The sequence below is a fragment of the Mandrillus leucophaeus genome, unplaced genomic scaffold, assembly GCF_000951045.1.
Source record: "Mandrillus leucophaeus isolate KB7577 unplaced genomic scaffold, Mleu.le_1.0 Scaffold961, whole genome shotgun sequence".
In the NCBI taxonomy this organism is placed as follows: domain Eukaryota; kingdom Metazoa; phylum Chordata; class Mammalia; order Primates; family Cercopithecidae; genus Mandrillus; species Mandrillus leucophaeus.
Window position 1 is genome coordinate 129,479 of NW_012110486.1, and position 23,226 is coordinate 152,704.

General features: G+C 40.6%; 1 protein-coding gene and 1 pseudogene across 1 annotated transcript in view; one reads left to right on the top strand and one right to left on the bottom strand.

The window, feature by feature from the left end:
- Window positions 1-3,064: 3,064 nt before the first annotated feature.
- LOC105532495 lies at window positions 3,065-12,944 on the top strand (annotated as a pseudogene).
- Window positions 12,945-18,975: 6,031 nt separating this feature from the next.
- Window positions 18,976-23,226, bottom strand: part of LOC105532487 (aldo-keto reductase family 1 member C1 homolog) — a 28,476-nt gene continuing 24,225 nt past the window's right edge. Inside the window, exons 8-9 of the mRNA XM_011970669.1 lie at window positions 20,994-21,076; window positions 18,976-19,239 (exon numbers count right to left, since the gene is read on the bottom strand). Coding sequence (XP_011826059.1) covers window positions 19,197-19,239; window positions 20,994-21,076 — 126 coding nt within the window. The 3' untranslated portion in view covers window positions 18,976-19,196. The remainder of the gene's footprint in view (window positions 19,240-20,993; window positions 21,077-23,226) is intronic.

Below are 23,226 nucleotides of genomic sequence, written 5' to 3' on the forward strand. Positions count from 1 at the left end.
TCCTATTTTCAAAAAATTGTTTTTCTTTTGCTGAGCAGGACTTCTTAACAGTGGGCTTAAAATATTCAGTAAACCATTATTTAAGGAGACGTGGCTGAAATATCTAAGCTTTCTGGCTTATTTATAGAACACTTGCATTGTAAATGTAGCTTAAATCTTAAGGACCCTAGGATGGTTGGAATAGTAAATGAACATCATACTTAGGAATATAGCTAAGTATGGGGAAAGATCTCTACAAGAAAAAGTTTAAAAGCTACTCAAAGAAATCAGAGATAACACAAATGAAAAACAAGTACAGTGGGCAGCAAAAGGTAACAGATGCCAATCAAGAAATGTCATGGAGAACTAAGAAAATGGAGAAAACTACCACATGGCAGATGGGAGGCAGTGTTAGCATGCATCTCCCACTTGGAAGGACAGATTAGTGTATAGAGATTTAAACTGTCAATTTTTTTTTGCAAGAACTGATGCGGGAACCTAAAAGAAAAACAACAGCAAAAAAATTCACATACACTTTGAAGAAGAAGCAGGGACCAGTCTACTCCATGAAACAAGCAGAAAACATCACATCCCCACATTTTGAGGGGAGACAGCCCACTCCAAAGCACACATCCCCACTGGGAATCTGGAAATTCAGGTCACAAGGGAAAGCTATAATCCTATGCAGAGCGGGAATGGACTTTGGGAGCCAGCAAAATATACAAATAGAAGCAGCAGCAGGAAGTGCCTTGCAGGCATTCCCAGTCTTCAGTGTGAACTCAGGGAAGCCATTCCTGATTACATGGGCCCTTGGCGAAGTCAGCTAATGAGCTCAGAGAGGGGTCACAGGGTAAAAGAAGCTCCCAACTGAATTTTGTGATATAATCTCAAGTGGGGACACGTGCCCTTGAGCAGAATCCACAGGGGAGAGCTGGAAGTGCATTGCAGACATGAGCGCAGAATGTGGGTGTCCAGCCTTGGGGGCAGACCGGGAGGGACGTGGCCTGAAAGCCATGGTTATTATCTCTATGGGAAAGCTGATGACCTGGGGCTGGTCTGAGTTTTGTGCACAGACTGCCTGGATGTAAACCTGGCACTGTGAGCAGAGCATTACAGGAATGAAAGGAATGAAAACTGCCTTACCAACTCCATGGGTGCTGGGTGAGACTCACTGCCTCCCACTCCTTCCCACTCTGTTTGTGAACTCTTCTGTGCAGCAGAGGCAGGGAAACTCTCCTCTGGAACATTACTGCAGCAGCCTGAGAACCACCCCCTTGCCCTCACAGGGGCTGCAGCCTGCCTCATCCAAGGAGACTCAGAGTGCAGACCTACCTAACCCTGGACCCACTGGTGGTACCTGTCCACCCACCCTGGTAGCTAAACACAAAGACACACTTTTAGGAGCTTCATAGCCTCCCTTCCCCCATATCTCATTGCCTGAGAAACCACTTTCCCTGGGTAACTTAGGGCAAACTCAAATCCCACTGCTACCACCACAGCTGGTGCTCTTTTGCAAGTGCCACCTCCAAGAGACCAACCAACACAGTCCACACGGCACCTCTAGGAAGAATAAAGGGAACTGTTCCCAGGAAGGACAAAACACCTGCATGACCTCAGCTATTATCACTGTGTACCACACCCAGGCCAACCAGAGGTCTTGAGTGGGTCCACATGACAACTTCACTGCTCACGTAACCGGCATTCAAGCGCACTAAGCTTATCTGCATCCAAGGAATCTGTGAGTCTGTGTTGCTCCCTTGCCACCTCAATCAGAGCTGGGGTTGGTATCCACTGCTGGGAGACTTGAGGACAGGTCATCTCACTGGATCCTTTGCCAACAAATCCAGCACCAACCTGGAGTCTGGGAATCCCACTGGGTGTCTAGGCCCGGAAGAGCAGTAGCAATCACCATAGTCCAGCTCTCTGGAAGTCCCATTTCGATGGGAGGGAAGAGAGTATTGCCTAAGGGAACACCAGTGGGACAGAAAAACCTGAACGGCAGCCCCTTGAGTCCCAAGTCTTTCCGCTGTTGGGAAATTTCTTACAGCAGACAAACAATTGCAGAGCTGGGTGCAGTAGGAAAAGCCTGCACCTTTACCCCAACAGGAAGGCAGCTTCTGTGACTGACAAAGGTCCTGAAGAAGCGGTCTTTGTTCCCCGCTGATGTACCACTGAAGATACAGCTGGGGCTACTCCCACAGGAACACAGAGTGCATACACCTATAGATAGCCTTCCTGGAACAATTCATGATGATTGCACCCCCACAGGAGAAGCACTGTCCAGATGCAGGCTTGCACAAGAGGCAGTCATAATTCTTCCCGACTTGGAACACCAACATTTCTATAGATGAGAAGAGGTGCCTGTCTGATCTGAACAGCTGGAACCCTGGGACAGGAATGAAGCTAGGATGGGGATAGGTTTCCTGCTGACCTGGCAGGGGAGCTGAGTAACCTCCCATTCTTTACCATGATGAAACCTCAGCACATCTAACTGAGAGGTCCCCTAACCACCTTCATCAAAGCCAGGACCTCTGCCCACGATTGGGCTTTACATCTACTCACCTGCTTTAGCTACCAACAGTGCCTACCCCAGAACACCTTCTCTACTGGCCTGAAGCCTGATTCATCAACTCAGTAAGTAAAATACTGAGGGAAAATTTAAAAATTAAAAAGTGTGCATCACAGGAGAATGAGAGAAGCTTCAAAAGTCACTTGCCACTTCAACCTCAAGGAGACAGTGAACTTGACCACACACCAACTATGAAACTACTACAACCCACATCTGGGATAGCCAGTGCACATAGCCTCTCTATAACTAAGGAACTCACACGTTATTATACACAGTGCTTTATAGAAGCTTATTAGTTCAATTAAGTCACATGTGTCTGTTTTTATTTTCTTGCTTGTGTTTTTGTAACCTCACAACTGGATTTCTTCACAGTAAGACTGCCTACATAATTCATTTTATGTGCCATTAGTTAACCTTTCAACAGTATGCAGAGATGGGCATTGCCCATCCAGTGTTCTCATATCCTGTGAGGGAAGAAAAAAGAAACAACATTTGCTAGGTAGGCCAGTGACAGAAATGGATTCAAAACATCAGTGTGTGAAGCTAAATGATGGTCACCTTGTGCCTGTCCTGGGATTTGGCACTGGTGCACCTCTAGAGGTAATAATAATATTTTTAGTGTTGAGTGTTCAAAGGAGCAAAGCTAGAATAGGTGGAAGCTGATTTGTGTTCCTGTGTGCTCTGCATGACTACCGTGGTCTCAGTTTCTCTAGGGTAGAGCTGTGCTCTGTGTACAAACAGAAAACGTGAATCTTTGTTCTGCAATGCAGTCTGGTCAAGGGGTCATCTACTGCTTATTTGGGGCACTGTTTTGTCTTCCATTCATGTTTATTTCACAACTTATTAGAGTCTATGAAACCCAGTAGGAAGAACACTGCCGTCTGCTCCCCTCTTTTAGGTATTAATTGCAATGGGAGTGGTTTCGCTGTTTCTATAGTAAGATAAATACATTCTTCTTCTAAGAGGACATGATCCAGAGAAATCTTTATGGCAAAAGTTAATGGAGATGGGGTGCATGAAATCTATTTGGAGAGTATCACTGTTCTGATGGGTGATCTTGTGCACCGCATGGTAATACTGGACTTGGACTAAAGAGAATTTCCCAGGTACTATTCTCACCTCTGGGAAAATTACATGGAAGGAAAAATATCCTCATTTTGAGAAAAAAAAAAAAGAACCTAGTTAAGAAAGTCTAAATTCTTGGTCCTTGTTAGTGTGCATCAGATTTGTATGAAAATGGTAAGTTGGTCCTCTGACACGCAACTGAACAAAATTCAGAGTTTATTTTCTCGACTGAACTATTTCTACACTGGGAGAATGCTTGTACCCCAAGACTGTCCTGTTACTACAAAGTGCGTGCATAGGGAGTAGTTACACCAAATTTGTGCTTCACTTTTCTCAACTCTAAGTTGTAAGGACTTACAAACATATTTTGAAGACCATGGACAGGGATGGTTTACTTTGTAATATAGATAAGCAGGGAGAGGATGTAAAGATGGGGACACTCCTCAAGCTCCAGCCTTGATAAGCCTCTGAGTGTTCACATAGCAAAGAAAAGATCAAGAATGCTATGAGGACAGGGCCGTGACTCCCAGTATTTAACTTGTTGTAATTTCATGGGAAAAAAGAAAGCTTCTGAAATACTTTTAAACAGGGAAAATACTTTGTGTTCTTTATGTTTCTGCATTTAAAATATATACATTCGAATATGCTCCCAAATTTGTTACATAAGTCAATAATTGTAAATTTCACTGCAATTTGATTTTTTTCCTAAAAGAGTTGACTTTAACTTCGAATCTGAAACCCACTTTAATCTCTTACTGTCTGCACTCTATTTTTTATCTATAAATCAACATCCTTAAAGTCTACATCTTTACTCCTAGTATTTAGTTCTGTCATGCAGGGCAGAATGACTAATGGCTGTGTAGAAAAGAATTAACGTAATAGACTGCTCTCCATAGATGTGCCTATTTCCAAAACGGACCTGGCTGGTATCTGAGAAGGTGGTTTTCTCGCTATTTCCTAATTGAAAAAGATGGTGGCTCTAAGTAACTGCTTGTGCAAACTGTGGGGCTTGTGTGCACCTGCTTTCCTTTGGGAGACTGGACTTTTTGTCTGTGTTAGGTAGAATGGGTCAATGTAAGCAGCAACCAGTGAAAATCTTAGGAACGGATATGTGGGGAGCAACTCTTGTAGACAACACTTTCCATATATCGTCAAAATATGATGCTGGAGGAAGTCAGTGTGTTCCATGCAAGATCATGAGACAGGACTCACAGGAGCTTGCACTGTATTCCTTCATAATTCCTTCTATGTGCCTTTTTTCTTGTGTTCATTTCACTACATTAAAACTCATTAAGATTATATCTATAAGTATAGGTTGAGTCCTGTTGATTTTTACAGCAAATTTCCAAAACTGGATGTGTTCTTGGGAACCTTCAGGCCAGTGGTCAACCAGTGATTTTCTCGGAATGAAGAAGTTCCTGGGATGTCCAATCTTCATTACCAAAGACCCAGGCAGACTGGGATGGGCTTGTGATCTTGCATGGAGAACTGATCCAAGACATGAGGAACAGCTCATTTATGTCAAGGTCAATGCTTGTACCTGAACTACCTCCCAAGCACATCAATCAGCAAATACTAACTACTTTTAGTTGCTCCTCCAGGTTCCTTGGAATAGAGCTACAGAGGTCACCAAATTGGTAGTAGAAGCTGGATTCTACCCATTTCTACAATAATGAGGAGCAGGTTGGAATGACCATCCGAAGCAAGAGTTTAGATGGCAGTGTGAAGAGAGAAGACATATTCTATACTTCAAATGTACTGTGCCTCTGATGAGCTTGTTTGCCCAGGTATTTAATGTGATTGTGTGGAGATGACAATTCTGTGACTGGATCAATAGTTGTGGGTGAATTGTACTTATTCATTTAAATTTATTCACAAATATTCATGTATTACAACTAAAATTGAAGGCAGGAAATGATGATGGCTTTGTACTCAAATTTCACTTCAATGTCCCTTTACTTTCTTGAGCTCAGCACAGCTCAATATGGTTTGATATAGACTATAGAATCAGAGAAAACCCTAATCATATTATGGTATTTCTTACCTCCTGGGTGAATTTCTTACATTTGTTATGATTCTGAGTTTTCATTATAATTTTGATCAGAGAGAGAGAAAGCAATATACGTGACCTCTGTGAGTATTAAATAATGATACCTCCAGTGTCTTAAATTGTGTCCAGCCCAAGTTGTTATATTAAAAACTTTGCTTGCCTCCTCTGTTTCTGAACCACATATACTTCTTCTTGCCCATGGAGCTGAAAGGATAAAAGAATTACATTGCTAAAATGAGTTGTAAAACATACCAAAGATAATTTAGATAATGGGCATGACTATTACTTGATAAAAATTTTTACTTTTTGAGTAATTTCATTCTGTCACCAGTATATGTACTACCTATATATCCAACATATAATAAAGTTCATCAGGATATGATGACAGAACAAAAGGCATCACAAGAAGAGAGAATAATTTTGCCTCTTGTTATCAATTTTGAAGTACTGGAAAATATTAGCTGGAGCAAATGTCTAAAATTAGGTGGAGCAAACTCGTAAAAATTGGCTCAAGTTTTCATTCAACACAACTTCCCCTCTCTAACCTCTGCACCTTGGTGCATTTCCCATCAACCAGATTTGGTCTGATGAGCCTTGGAAAGGGCACGGAAAAATCTTCCACTGGACTTTGTTGACCTCTATCTTATTCATTTTCCAGTGTCTCTAAAGGTATGTAACTCGTGTGATAAAATTAATTTCACTTCTGTTCTCAGCATGGACATTGTTTACATGGATGGCTGAACTAATTTTTTTCCTAGGAAGATATAGGGATTATCACATGGAAGAAGAACCTTAAACATTACTCTAATTCCCTTTCTACTGAATAAATTTTGAATCCTTACTTCTCTGTTGCATGACCACAAGAGTGTGCAGAATCCTCAAAGCCCCTGCCTCAAAAACTTGAGGCAATGGCAATCATCTCCTTCAATGCGCAAGGTCGTAGTTATGACTCCTGAGTTCACCTCTTGGGATGTTCATACAGAGTTTCATGAAACTGTGGTGTCCAGAAAAGCCGCTGCACACGTGGTGCACAATGAGTTTCCATCCTCACTCCTCTTTTCAAGGGTAAACAGATACGGCGGAATTCAGGCCGGTTGCGCCTTAAACTACAAACTTTCACGCAGACTTGGGAAACCTTGTTGTTTCTGCTCCCTCTCCTTTCACACTGGAGTTTCTATCTTTGCTTAACCATGAATTCTTGTGTCATTCATAACCTTTGATTTAAAGTTACAGAAAACTACTCAGGCTACTGAATGCAAGAATGTATTAGATTTGAAAATGGGAAGTCAAAGTCAGGGCTACATTAAGAATTTAATAAAATCTCTAAAAATATATACTTTCTCCATTCTTCTCTCTGCTTTATGACAAAAGGATTTTTTTAAAAAAAATTTGTTCCAACCTTTTCCATTGGTGACAATTACGGCTTGCAGCACATTCAGGCTCATGGTCATTACCATAAGCGAGCTCCTGTGGATCTCCCAACTTCCAAACTAGCCTTGAAACGCACCTCCATTGACCATATTGGTTCATGGTCCTGTCCATGGAACATCGCATCATCAGGGAGATAAACAACTATGATAGTGGCACGTGGGTCAAAAGTACAACCCATTATTCCTGGATATCAAGGTCTGTTACGGTTGAAGAGAGGCACTGCCACAGAGAAAATTATAGGAGCAGAAGAAAGTAATGTAAGTCAATGATGACACTCTATTAGGAACCAGAAAGATGGCATTTATTTATATATACAATAGTTGTAAAAGATTAGAGGAAGCCTGTCTCCTGAAGACATCCCTTATACCTTCATATGTAACACACTTTGTACATATCACTCTCTGGGGCATTGCTTCACCTACCTCATGGAGGATTAGTGTCCTTAAATGTATCTGGGAGCATGGCTATGTGTGGAGAACTTGATTTGTGACATCGCTAAACTGTTTCTACTTCAGTCAGGTGAGGAGCTGATCCCAAAAGATGAAAATGGAGAGGGACTATTTGACACACTGGATCTCTGTGCCACGTGGGATGTGAGTGCTACGAGGTGAGGACATAAATACAAAAGATGAGATAGGAGACATCTGGTTTCCGTCTTCCATGTGCGGGAATGGGAAATGCACCATTCATCCAGAAATTTAGGAGCTTTCAAAGGTGGCTTTACTGAGTTGTGGGGAATAAAACCCATGCCAGAAATTCAACAGGTGATAGGGGAGGAGAAGAATTGGGGAAGAAAGATGACAGGGACCCCTTTCCTTTGCTGTGCATTAACCCCTTCAGTTTCCTAAGGAGTAAACAGAAATTATTACTCTTGTTCTCACTATCTTATTCCCCAATTATCTGTTTTAATTTTTCTCTTCTTGACAATCACTGCTAACCTTTCTCTTCTTGACAATCACTGCTAGCTAGTTTGTCATATCCTAAGAGTTGTTGCTTTTACACTTCTACCTTGTATTTATCTTGATCTGCAGCCAATTCCACAAATGATTTTTCACTATCGTTTTCTCCCCAGGCCATGGAGAAGTGTAAAGATGCAGGACTGGCCAGGTCCATCGGAGTGTCCAACTTCAACTGAAGGCAGCTTGAGATGATCCTCAACAAGCCAGGGCTCAAGTACGAGCCCGTCTGCAACCAGGTGGATGCCATCAGCCTCCTCTCCTTTCTCTTATCCCTGCTCATTTTTCTGTACTACTGCCTTGTGTTCATTTTTTCAGTCCCACTTACCTTTCTGAAACAGAAGATTCCCAAAAGCAAAGCATCGATCTAGAAGGGCATGGAGGGCTCTTATTTGTACTCTGCTTGGAAAAGTCTTAGTGAAAAGGCAGAACAACTTTAATACTGAATTGTGTAACATTTCGGGATGGTCAATTTGATTAAGGAGGCCAAGGATTGTCTGAATCAGGGAAACGTCGACTTAACCCTAAGCTATGAAAGCTGACCAGAGAGTGGATAGGTGAAGGTGATTTGGAAAGAGACTGCATAGATATAATGCCATAAAAATATGAGATAAGCAGTACATTATGAGAAACAGAATAAGAGAAGAGAGGTAGTAGGGGTTTATATGGGGTTTGGACATCTCAGTGCCTCTTGGCATCTCTGCTTTCACGTTTCTTAACCAAGGGCACAGCTGCAGACAATGAAAGCCACCTATCATAGAAAGAAAATTATTTTTTGGAGATGTCTGTTCAGAGTGGATGAAATTAACACTGAGGAAAGTTCAGCAGAACATCAAACTGACTTGTGACTGCCCCCACTCTTACTCTGCTGCTCTTCTTTGGGGTCTGTCATGTAACCAACTGTTCAAACACATCTATTCCACGCACGGTTGTTTCATGGCTTAGGGTTAAGTTTAACCTTTCTTCTGCGTTCTAATTGACAATTCCACACCTCCTTGATCAAACTGACTTCCCTAAGTGTTACATGCTGTTCAGCATTAAGGTCACTGCACCTTTCCCAATAACTTACACATCTTTGTTCAAACTCACTTTTTACAACGTAAGAGTCAAACAGTAAAGGTCTGTGATTGAACTACAGTATAAAAGTTGTGAATTTAGTATAACACATAGCCCCAAGATATTCCAATAAAACCGCTAAAACTCAGGTGGTTTTAACGTCAGTAGTTTCTCCAGAATTGGTGTGTTTTTGATCTCGCTGACTTCAAGAATGAAACTGCAGACCCTCAAAATCAGTTTTGCAGTTCTTAAAGATAGTGTGCCCGGAGTGTTTTTTCACACATTCAGATGTGGCTGGAGCTTCTTCCTTGTGGTGGGTTTGTGGTGTCACTGATAGGAACCTACAGACCTTCACGTGAGTGTTACACCTCTAACACAAGGCAGCAGGTCTGGACTTGTTCATTCCTCCTGGTGGGTTCCTGGTTTTGTTGGTTTCAAGAGCAAAACTTCAATCCCTCCCAATTACTTCCACAGCTCATAAAAGCAGCAAAACTTATAACACAGTAACAAACCTCCCACAATCCGACAAGGGATCCTCCTAGGTTACCACTACTTAGGGCAGCCTGCTTTTATTTCCTCGTCTGGCCCCACCCGCATCCTGCTGATTGGTCCATTTTACAGAGAGCTGATTGGTCTATTTTACAGAGAGCTGATTGGTCCATTTTACAAAGAGCTGATTGGTCCTTTTTTTACAGAGTGCTGATTGGTCCATTTACAAATGTTTAGCTAGACACAGAGTGCTGATTGGTGCATTTACGATCCCTTAGCTAGACATAAAAGTTCTCCAAGTCCCCACTAAACTCAGGAGCTCAGCTGGTTTCACCTAGCAGAACCCGGAGTAGGGCCCTGGGCGGAGGAGCCTGCCAGTCTGGCGCCCTGTACCCGCACTCTTCAGCCCCTGGGCGGTTGATGGGACCGAGTGCCGCGGAGCAGGGGACAGTGTTGGTCTGGGAGGTTCGGACCGCGCGGGAGCCCAGCAAGGTGGGGGTTCGGGCATGGTGGGCTGCAGGTCCACGATCGCGAGTCCTGCCCCGCAGGGAAGCAGGTGAGGCCCTGCGAGAACTCGAGCGCAGCGCCCGCGGGTCGGCACTGCTGGGGGAGTCAGTGCACCCACCGCAGCTGCTGGCCCGGGTGCCAAGCCCCTCACTGCCCTGGGCCGGCGGCCGCTCCGAGTGAGGCGCCCGCCGGAACTCGCGCTGAACTGTGAGCGACGAGCGCAGCCCCGGTTCCGCCCGCGCCTCACCCTCCATACTTCCCCGCAAGCAGAGGGAGCCGGCTCTGGCCTTGGCCAGTCCTGAGAGGCTCCCACAGTGCAGTGGCAGGCTCAAGGGTTCCTCAAGCGCCGCCAGAATGGACATGGAGGCCGAGGAGGTGCTGAGAGTGAGGGCTGCTAGCACATTGTCACCTCCCAGTAGTTCTCCAGGTTTTTATTTTGGCATTTTTAAAACCTTAAGGAACTTTGAAATAGTGTGGGACATGCACGTTACCATTTATATTCAAATTGTTGACCTTTAGCGACATTCCCAAATATATAGGCATATATAGGATACATCTGCATAAATGCATATAGTATTTTCAGAACTTTTTGAATCTAAACTGTAAAGATGATAATTTATTCCTACAGAGCTCACAAAACATGTAACAGAAAGATATTCTAGTTACAGTGTCATTGTATCTTAGAAAATTAACTATAATGCCCTCATGTCATTTAATACCCAGTCCATATTCAAATTTCCCATTGTTTAATCAAAGAATTTTTGTAACTCTTGTTTGTTTTAACCATAATTCAGCTGTGATTTTCAGATTGTTTTATTTGGATACTGTTTAACTTGTTTTTTCAAGTTACTGAAAAAGCTTCTGTAAATTAGAAGTTAGATTTGAATGTTTTAGTACATCAGGTTGCCTTTTGGGCAAGACAGTGTCTTTCACGTGCTGTGTTTTTCAAATTGCACCACACTAGACTGCATGAAATGACAGGTTGCCGTACTAGTGGTCGTGCTAGTTTTGATCACTTGGTTAAGCTAGTAAGGGTGGTCGGATCTGTTCATTTTAACATGTTTTCCCTTTAACAATAACTACTAATCTGCTGGGTGATAATTCTCAACAAGAAGTCGTATTCCCATGTCAAATTTTCACATAGGATTGAGTATACATCAGTGATTTTGAACTTCTGTTTTCTTATTGTATTTGTTATTTCCTTAGGGTTTTTAAAAATCATTTTCAGTTTTAACCACTTGTTTAAATATTCTTTAAATATTCTTACCTGACATTTTACTATAAAAAAATTATTGGCTGGGTGCAGTGACTCACACCTGTAATCGCAACACTTTGGGAGGCCAAGGTGGGTGGATCACTTGGGGTCAGGAGTTTCAGACCAGCCTGGCCAACATGGTGTGAAATCCTCTCTCTTTTAAAAACACAAAAATTAGACAGGTGTGGTGGCAGGTGCCTGTAATCCCAGCTACCTAAGAGGCTGGGGCAGGAGAATTGCTTGATCCTGGGAGGCTGAGGTTGCTGCGAGCCGAGATTGAGTCACTGCATTCCAACCTGGGTGACAGAGTAAGACTCCTCTCAAAAAAAAGAAGAAAAAGAAAAAAGAATCACTAAGTAAAAATAAGGAACAGTTCTTTCTCTAGGCCAGAGTAGAAATTTAACGACTTCCCTTTAATTAGCAGTGTCCTGAGAATGTACTTAATGCAACAACCACCACCAGAGTAGGCACATACTTTTGGTCTTTCTCTAATTTTCTCTCTCATTACTGTGGACTCATGGATTTTTTAATTAATTTTACTGTGTTTTAAATGCTCACATCTATATAGCAGATAGACTTTTTATTTTGATGCTCAAATGTCACCAGTGACATTTCTGTGAATCTAGTGCTTTTGTCTTTCAGACCTGCCCCCATGTCTCTTTGACAAATTCTTTTTCTCTGGCACAATTTGATGCCCAAGACTCAAAAGAATCTTATCTGATCCCAGGTCTCCTTGTAGTAGTCAAGGTTATTTAGAAAGCAGGATCAGGTTCCTAGAGTTGTCTGTGCTTAGAAAGGGCTGATGCTTTTAGGAGACAGGGATATAAATTTATTTTTATGAAAAATGTTATTACTTGACAGTTCATGTTTAATGTTACACATCATTTATTCAGCTTCTTTTAACTTTAGTCCTTTTAGTATTAACATAACTGTTTCATATTATGCAATGCTTTTCTATCTTGGTCATCTACCGGTGGAATGTCATCCTTACCTCAACCAGAGAAAACTGCTGGATTTCTGCAAGTCAGAAGACATTGTTCTGGTTGCCGGTAGTGCTCTGGGATCGCAGCGAAACTTACGATGGTACTAAGAGCAACAGGAAGTTTATCTAAAATACTATTTTGATGAGAAATGTTTAATCAAAGCATGCTCAGTCTTTTGTAGTTAATCTCAGCTGTCTCGGGGAGAGGAGAGAATTTGCATTTCTGACGAGATGCCAGGTAATGCTGCTGCTGCTGTTCAGGAGACTCACTTGAGCAGCTCTGGTGCAGAGTGGACGCCTTAGTCTGTTTAGGGAGCCGCCTAACAAACTATCCCCAGCTTCAGGGCCTCAGCATTTCTGCCTTTCCTTCCAGTGTGGACCCAAACTCCCCGGTTCCCTTGGAGGACCCAGTCCTTTGTGCCTTGGCAAAAAACCACAAGCGAACCCCAGCCCTGATTGCCCTGCGCTACCAGCTGCAGCGTGGGGTTGTGGTCCTGGCCAAGAGCCTCAATGAGCAACGGATCAGAGAGAACATGAAGGTGAGGAGCCGGGCTGTGGGCCTCAGGGCTCCTGCACACTGTCGTTCACATGTGTGTTTCTTGTAAGGCTCTCAGGACACCCTTGGGCCAACTCCATTTCCCTGGCATATTCTATGCACAAATGCTTTATGTTCATCATAAGGGTTTTCCACTCTTATCACAGGAGAGGCAGCGTGGGTGGAGAGAATTAGGATGGGACCAAAACAAGAGATTTGGGTTTCAGCATTGAGTTGACAATTGACTTTGTATCCCTCTGCCAGGGACATCTCCTTTTCTTCGTTTTCTAAAACAAGGAATTTAATTAGGTGTTCTTTAGTCTCCAAGTCATTGTGAATTTCTTTTCCATATATACTCACATAGTATATACTACTTATATTTGTTGTCTTAGAGTTTTATCTTTGTGAAGTGCTTGTTAACTCTGACTCTTTTTTATTGCGTTGTTTGTCCTGTTTGTATGCAGAGGAGATCAGGATTATAGGAATTCTTTGGGATATAAAACAAACCCTCTTAATATAAAGGCTTTATATAAAGCCATTTATTTAACTCATATGCCAAGTTTGGAAAACTGGCCTGGGCTCAACCTGAATGTAGCCCAGTCCTTCTGTTCCTGGCTGGGCTCTCATGTGTGTGCAGGGCAGTGAGGCAGCTCTGCTTCAAGATGGCCATGGGGCATCTGTTGGGGTGCCTCCGTCTCCTCCATGCAGTTCTTCATCCTCCAGCCATCCAGCCCAGGCTTCCTCTCAGCATGAGTCTCCCTGCAGTGGATACCAGCAGCAGCTCTGATTGAGGTGGCAGGGGGAGTGACGTAGACTCTGAGATTCCCTGGCTGTAGATAGGCTTAGTGTGCTGGCTTCTTGAATGCTGGTTATGCGAGCAGTGAACTCGTCATGTGGACCCACTCAAGACCTCTGGTTGGTCAGGATATGGTACACAGTGATAATAGCTGAGGTCATGCAGGTGTTTTCTCCTTCCTGGGAACAGTTCTATTTATTCTTCCTAGAGGTGCTGTGTGGACTGTGTTGGTTGGTCTCCAGCTAGGGGGTGGCACTTGCAAAAGAGCACCAGCTGTGGTGGTAACAGTGGGATTTGAGCTTGCCCTAAGTTGCCCAGGGAAAGTGGTTTCTCAGGCAATGAGGGATGGGGTGGGGTGGGCTATGAAGCTCCTAATAGTGTATCTTTGTGTGAAGCTACCAGGGTGGGTGGAGGGGTACCACCAGTGAGTCCAGGTTTAGGTGGGTCTGCACTCTGAGTCTCCTTGAATGAATCACGCTGCAGCCCCTGCGAGGGCGAGGGGGTGGTTCTTAGGCTGCTGGGGTAATGTTTCAGAGGAGAGTTTCACTGCCTCTGCTGCACAGAAGAATTCACAAAGGGAATGGGAAGTAGTGGGCTGCTTACAGCTTACAGTGAGTTCTCAGACAATTGTTGCTGAGCGGCATGGTGGGGGGTGGTGGCGGGGGCAGCTCTTCTAAGAAGGTCCACTCCAGCATCCATCCGCCAAGTACTTATTGAAAGGACTTGTTAAACCACAAACCTGCACTAGATGGCTTTATGAGGTCAGGTTGCGAGACATCTGTGGCCTTGTAAAAGCACTCAAACCTCATTCTCAGGAGGCCGTTTTCAGCATTCCTTATCACACCACACACACCACTCCCTGTCCTGTTTTCAAGGCCAAGGAGTTTGATTCTCAGCACAAATAACATGCACACAGTGCCTCAGCATTTTTCCATGCCCCGACCTCAAATGCCTTGTACTTAAGGTTGAATAGCTTGCTGTGCGCCCCCCCCCCCCCCCCCCCCCGCCACAGGGAGCCTCACCCAGTACCCATGGAGTTGGCAAGGCAGTTTTCATTCCTTTCATTCCTGTAATGCTCTCCTAACAGTGCCAGATTTATATCCAGACAGTGTGTGCACAAAACTCAGACCAGCCCCAGGCCATCAGCTTCCCCACAGAGATAATCATCATGGCTTTCAGGCCACATCCCCCCTGGTCTGCCCACAAGGCTGGATACCCGGCTTCTGTACTCATGTCTGCAATGCACTTCCAGCTCTCCCCTGTGGGTTCTACTCAAGGGCACGTGTCCCCACTTGAGATTGTATCACAAAATTCAGTTGGGAGCTTCTTTTACTCTGTGACCCTTCTCTGAGCTCATTTGCTGACTTCGCCAAGGGCCCCTGTGACATGTAGTCAGGAATGGCTTCCCTGAGTTCACACTGAAGACTGGGAATGCCTGTAAGGCACCTCACACTGCTGCTTCTATTTGTGTATTTCACTGGCTCCCTAAATCCATTCCCACTCTGCATAGGATTAAAGCCTTCTCTTGTGGCCTGAATTTCCAGATCCCCAGTGGGGATGTATACTCTGGAGTGAACTCTGTCCCCTCAGAATCTGGGGATGTGATGTATTCTTCTTGTTTCATGGAGTAGGGTTGTGCCTGTGACTTCTTCAAAGTGTATGTGAAATTTTTTTCGTGTTTCTGTTAAGTCTCTGCATTGGTTCTTGAAAAGAAATTCACAATGTAAATTCCTACACACTAATCTCCAAGTGGGAGAGGCATGCTAACACTGCCTCCCTTCTGCCATCTTGTACTTTTCTCCATTTTCTTAGTTCTTGATGAGATCTTATAGTTGACATCTGTTACCTTTTGCTGCCCCCTGTACTTGTTTTGTCGTTTGTGTTATCTCTGATTTCTTTCAGTAGCTTTTAAAAAGAGATCTGTCCCTTCCCTGGCTAGCTATATTATAACACATGATGCTCATTTACCATTCCAACAATCCTAGGATCCTTAAGATTTAAGCTATATCTACTCTGCAAGTGTTCTATAAATAAAGCAAGAAAGCCTAGATATCAGCACATCTCCTTAAATAATGGTTTACTGAATATTTTAAGCCCACTGTTATGACTTACTGCTCAGCAAAGCAAAACAGTTTTTTGAAATGAGAACTGCCTGTCGACAAGGTACCTAATGAACCAAGAGCTCTCTTACACAGAGGTTGAAAGAGATTATTGTTGTTTCCATGCCTGCTAACACAACATGCATTCTGTTTCCCATGGATCATAGAGTAATTTTGATGTTCTTCTTTTATGGTTCAAGAAATACATTTCATAAGTCTACGGCTACCATGGTGACTCATCTGAAGAACCTGGGCAAAGAAAATTGAAAACCTTCTGGAAAAGATTTACTATTCTAGATGCCATTAAAAACATTCATGATTCATGACAGGAGGGCAAAACATTAACTTGAACAGGAGTTTGGAGGAAGTGAATTCAACCCTCATGGATGACTTGGAGGAATGCAAGATTTCAGTGGAGAAAGTAATTGCAGATGTGGTAGAAATAGCAGGAGAACTAGAATTCAAATTTGAACTTGAATGTTACGGAATGCTTGCAATCTCATGATGTAATTTTAACAAATGAGAAGTGCTTCTTATGAATGAGCAAGAAAAGTGGTTTGGTGAAATGGATCCCATTTCTTAGAAAAATGTGGTAAACATTGTTGGAATGGCAGCAAAGGATTTAGAACATTACAGAAGCATAGTTGATAAGGCCATGACAGTGTTTGAGAGAATTATCTCTAATGCTATCATGTCCCCATAATGACAGAGTTGCCTAACAAAGCCATTCTCAGAAGATAGTCCAGGTGTTATGCAACACATGACTGTCATTGGTGACAGGGAAGGAGTCACTTGTGCCATTTTCAGTGTTTTCCTACGAGGTTTATAGCTTTCGATCCTTCATATCCACCGTTACTACCATTGTGTGAGGTTGTGTGATTTTTTAAATGAAGTTTGGATTCCCTTCTGATTTTCCTCTTGCATATATTCTACAATTATTCTTTTTGTGATTGCTGTGAAGATGACAAAAACTTTAAAAAATTACAATAATTTTCTTTAAATCAATATGCATTTAACTTCAATTTCATGTAAAAAACATCTACGTCCCCAGGTTTTCTCCACTTCACATGGTTTTGGTCAGTAATTACAGCTTCCTACATTGCACACATATTAACTTAGAATTATACTTACTTCTAGACATTTATATTTTAAATTTTGAAGTAAAATAATGAGTAGAATCCAAAATTTCAAAAATACATGATTTTATGTTACCGTATATTCACATTTACAAGAAGTCTTTATAATTCTATATGGCTATAAGTTACTATTTCCTTTCATTCAACCTGAATTCTTCCCTTCAGCATTTCTTTGAGAGAAAAAAATAGTAAAATTAGTGATTAGACGTCCCTATACAATTTTTTGACATCACAAGTGTTCCTGAAATCGGGTGTTTGGCTTTATGAAATTCTGAGTAAATTTTTTTTTTCTTTTTTAACCGTAAGAGTTTTATAAAAATGGATGGTGACAAACTGGAAAAAGTCCATAGCAGTTTTAGTATTTACAAATGACTGACCCAGTGATTATTTCACATCTTGAAGTCAGAGTTACACGTGCAAAAGAGATTTGAAATATGAAAGTTTGCTTAAGCGTTACACACTTGACTGTTAAGTTTTAACAAAATGTCAATCTTTTCTTGACAATTATATCAATTGGGTTTATGAGATGTGAAATTATCATTCCTTAGACTCAGAAAGTTAAGGTAGAACAGGATGGCCGTGGTTTACATGAGGTTTCTTTGAGACATGCTAAGTGCGAATGTCGTTTAGACTTTAATGTGGAGATGCAGAGTTCACACTGTGATCTTCCATTGTAGAATTTGGAGGAAAAATCTGAGCTAGAAATATTTGTGGGGGGATTTCTCTGCCTAGAGGTGATATTTAATGCAGAGAATATCTAAGATCATCAACGGAATGACAGTAGACCAAAAATAATCCAAAAAATTGGTCTAGGGCCCTCTAAAGTTTATGGCCTCCTCCAATTTTATAGAGTAAGTAATTTACGGAAAAATTGTGATCTGCAAAACTTGCTGGGATGCCTATCAGCTCTGAGACATGCCTTGAGAAGGAGTCTCTGAAGGGGTTAACGTGGCTACTAGAGTAAGAATAGTGGCGGGTAAATGTGTTAGAAAGTGTGCCCAGTTTAAAAACCAGTGTTCTGAAAATGCTTTGATCATTAAGCCCTGAGACTATCCCACATTTTCAAAAGTGTTGTCTGAAATGAAAATCATGTCTTCGTGATTAGCTGATTTACTTAGTTCCCCTGAAAATTATGTATAAGAATGAAATGCCTTTGTAAGAGTTGTTCTTAAAATTTACCAATGTTTGAAAACAGTGTGCTGTTTCACATACCCTGTTTCCAAAAGATACTTAAAGTCTTGGAACACATGATTTATTAGATTTATTATTTCCCATTTTAATCTTGAGTGCAATACATAATGACTTTGGGATATTTCTGTTTTATACTTGTAACTATGCTTTGCTTAATGTATAAAATATTTAAAAGATTGAATATAACCAATGAACAGCACATTTTTACAATCTAAGAATATTTTCTAAATATGAGGTAGTCAGGGGAATGTGATTAGTCAATGATGACTTTGATGTCTTGCCCCACCAGAGACCAATAGGGTCAACGCTGTGACTGGGCACACATCAAAGATTCATGCCTGACTCTCAGCTCTGGGGTTTGTTAAAGCATTGTGGAAAGTTCCCTTTCATGAACAAGATATAATGATCAAAAAAAAAAAAAAAAAAAAAAAAAAGGTGCTGAAATGTTTTTCCAAGCAGAGATGTGCTTGACTCTCTCTTATTTAACCTCCTCATACCTCACTTCTAATCACTTTTTCTGGTGGGTGCCCTTCCACCTCCCTGACGCCCCCTCTCACAGGGATGCCTCCTCCCAAGGCTCCAGAAACTCTGACCCTCACACTGTTGGAGGGACCCCATGAATTGCTGGTCAATATCGCTCACCCTGTAGACTCCATGCTGCATGTGCTGCTTCCAACAAGAGCTAGAGAGGCACTGACCAATACCTGTCACCTGCCCCTTTCCCAGAGGGTGAACCTCCACCCATTCCCACTGCAGAAATGAATCTTAAATGGTTGTTATCATCTTCCAACCCCGGCCCTAAACACATAGGCAAATCACAATTTTGGGTCATTAGTGTGTCAGAAGGAAAGAAAACATAGAAGTTATGGAGACCAAAGCAGGTGAAGAATCTTTAGGAGAGAGCATTTAATTTTTTCAAAATGATAAAAAAGTTATTGTCTGTCTTTTCTGGCCAATGGGCTTAGCTGTAGCTTGGTGAAGTGGTCAAGCAGGAGAAATTTAACCAGAGATGACGTGTCCAGTCACCAGCATAGAGACATCCTCTGTGTCACCATCCACACATAGGGCCTTCTGGTAGACCTCATGCAATGCCCTCCATGTTAATATTCATCAGAAAATGGATAATTAGGGGGGCCAGCAAAACTGGAAAGAGAAAAAAATGTACACCCTGAATGGCAATGACTCTGTTACTAGCAAGTAGCACAGTGTAGGAAACAGCCACTAGTGTAGATGTTAAGAAGTTCATTTTCTGACTGCTCTAGAATCTGTGTTTCTTAGTTTAATGAACATAACTTTATTGTATCTGTATTTTCAAAGTAATCACTTAATTCTATTCCCCTGCCTGGAACTTAACACATAAAACATACCAAGTCAAATGTTCAAACATATTTCTCTATATCTGTCAACAGAGCAAAGAGATATTCTGACCTTTTCTATTTCAAATTCTCAGTAAAAACAGGAACTCATTCTGCCTTACATTGAAGAGGAACAAGGTAGATATATGCTCATCACTAACAAACAATTTTGAGTATGGCAAATTATACTGGTAGCAATAATACTTAATCACTTAACGTATTATTACCTGCCTATCATATGCAACACACTGGTTAGATTCAGAAATGTAAATTGTTGTGTTTGATATAGGGTCTAATATCCAAAGAGCTACAATGCATAAACCATTTTATAGGCACCAATAACCCAAAATATAAAGACACAGATAAATGACTGCTCACATGTACAGTTACAACTTGTTATTAGGGAATTGAGCCTATCCTTTGTGATTACACCAAGAGCAAACACTCAGAAGCTTGCAAGTGGTTTACTCCAGATCATATTTGAATTCTAGGAAATAGCACTAGTGATTGATTTTATGATCCCAGAAAATATTAATTGGTTGTAAAAAATTTCTAATGCTTGTCACTTTTCCTTTTCTTTTTTATGATTTACTTTTTCATTTTGTATTTTCCTCTAAATAATAAAATACTACTAATAATATCTACCAAATTTTGCATACTTATGATGTGCCATTGTGCTTGTTTTTTTACACATTATCTCATCATCTCTATTAGTTATTAAAATCTCCACTGCCATCAGTTACATAACTTCTTTTTTCCCTCATTTTATGAGTGACCTTCTATGAATCCTAGAACCTTAGAACATAGAGGAATAGTAAACCTCTGTTACTGGTTATAAATTATCTCCAACAATGGTGCTTTTGCATCTACACTCTTCACTTGATTTTAAAATTTCTTCATCCTCTGCACTGAGATCTCCATATTGCAGAACATCAAGGCCAAGCGCTCCTATTTGCTCCACTAAGACAGAATTTCTGTAGGCAAATGCTGTGTTTGGCTCATGGGAAAAGATGCAAAGAAAAGGAGGGAAAAGGTTTGAAAAGATTGAAAATGCTAAATTGACAGGATCTGGCAAGCAATTCCATGTGAAGTAGGTGGGAATTGGAACCTGGCCCACAAGGTTGGTGGAACTGCCTTTCATCTGGTAAGACATTGTGCAGGTTGGGAAGAACAACATATAAGCACAAATTTGGAAACATCTAATGAGACCACATGGGTAATATCTGCAGCATGGCACTAGACAGTGGTAGAAATGCCAGGCCTACATGGAAGGTGCAGATTCAGCAATGATCTTGGTGCTCTGGAAAGTTTCATGAAGTCATAAGAGCAGAGGCACAAGTCAACCCACGCTGACCCCGGGCCACTCTCCCTGCCAGAGAACAAGGCTCTGGAGTGAATCCAGGAGGAGAGGCCCAGAAAGCTCCTGTCTCACCTCTGTCTCACATTGGCCTCTGTGCCCCTGGTGTGGAGGTCACTCTCAACACCCATCCTACATTCCTCCTCTGAAAATAAATTAGAACACCCATCACCAAAATTACTTACATATCAAGGGTCAAATATCGTATATTTCTGTCTAGGCCATCTATGGCTTTCATGTCCTCTGAAGTCAACTGGAATTCAAACACCTATCAAAGTAATAGAAAACTTTAATTATTTTTAGATTACATCATTGCCAATTGGGAAACAACAAGTAAATCAGACAGTAGGGTGCAGAGACAATACTTAAGAGATTGATACGTTTCCAAAATTTATGAAAGACCTCTCTAAACACTCAAGGGGTCAATGAAAACCAGATGAAGAGTAAGCAGAAATCCATTCCGAGATAAAGTATTTTGAAACTGTACAACACTGCAGACAAAGAGAATATCTCAAAAGATACTGAAGAAGAAACAGCTGACATTGTGCCCACATGATAGGGTCATGTACCTAGAAGACCCACAAGAATCTAGAGGCAAATTTCGTAATGTCTAGCATAATTTAGTAGGTTGGATGAATAACATTGAATATCTATCTCTCCAATGCACAGGTATAATAGGAAAAATTAGTTTTCAACATTACTCAAGCCTATAATTGTCTAAATATTAATGATTTCACATTAAAAAAGCATGGGTACTCACTGCATAAATCTGGGAGACTCTAAATATCAAAAAGATGTCACTCTAATACATTAAATCAAATAAGCATATAAATCAATAGGGAAACTGAAGGAGTAATACAGAAAATGAGAGAAAGAGAGTAAAAAAATGACATCAATGTAACACTTGATGAATCCAGGTAAGAAGATGTGTTGCATTATTCTTTTAATATTTCTATTAAAATTTCTAATATTGGAAAACCCACAAAACAAAATGAAAAGTTATCAAAAACTATTATAATTATCAGTAATGGAGAAAGTTATGAAATTAATGTTATATTTATTAAAATACCGTTTATTAATAAGTGGGAAATTCATATTATGATCATGGATTGGAAATCTCCATATTGTCAAAGATTCCGTTCTCTCCACCTTGATCTGTAGGCTTATTACAATGTCAAGAAGAGACTAAAACATTTATTTCCTTGCAGAAGTTAATAAGACAATTCAAAATTTTCAATAACACATTAGTCAAGAATAGCTAAGATATTATTAAATAAATGAAGAAGTTAGAAAAATATTTGTAACATACTGGAAGTGAAATTTACTTTTTAACATCATAGTACAGAAAAGTAAAAAAGTTAATTGAAGATGGAAGAGAGGCCAGGTAATTGTTCATGGAAATTTCATATATGTTACAGGTAAAAAAATCAGTTATGTGAGCAAATGTGAACTTTTCAATAAATATTGGTGGGAGATTTTGCTAAAAATCCAAAAATTAGGTATGCATGTTTGGATCCTTATTTCATATAGTATTTAAAAAGTCAATCCTATTCGAATTAACCAAATTTATAAGGAAAGAATATTAATAATTTTGTAAGATAACACAGTAAAATATTGTGATAGTCCCAATATAGGATAAGACACAAAACTCACCAACCACAAGAAAGAGGCATGAAAAATGAGTCTACATGAAGGATAGAAACTTTTGTTTGTGAAAACAACCACAGAGAATATGACAACACAGGTAAAATTTGGGAGATGTTATTTCAAGAATACATTCAAGTCTCCAAAGAATGAATATCCAGAATAAATACATATATATGTGGTTTCTAATTAATTGAACATATATAACATATGTCATATATATATCTATGTATACTAGATGAATTAGAGAACATACACACGTATAAATACTGATAGTTTCCACAGTCTTTTATGACATTTCCTTTTTGTTTTGTCAGTTTTCAAATGTCTAAAAATATTTTTAAAATCATATAGTGAATGCCATTACCTAGATTCATCTATTGTTTCATTGTCATTTTTTACTTTCTTTCTCATTCTCATTCTGTATGTCATTATTTCAGAGTATCCTATGGATTTCTACACTGATTTTACTTAAGGTTTTAGAAAATAGTGACATATACATATATGTGATATATGTCATATATACAACATAGGATTTACAATATATACACCATATATGATGCATATTTCATGTATCTATATATAACTAATTAGAAAACATACATATATATGTATGTATTTGGATATTAATTCTTTAGAGACTTGGATGTATTCTTGAGAATATATGAAATAATACATCAATTTACATATATTCGTATTCATACATATACCTATTAATATATTATATCACACATATCATATAACTGATAGATTAATTAGGAATATGCCCTCTAA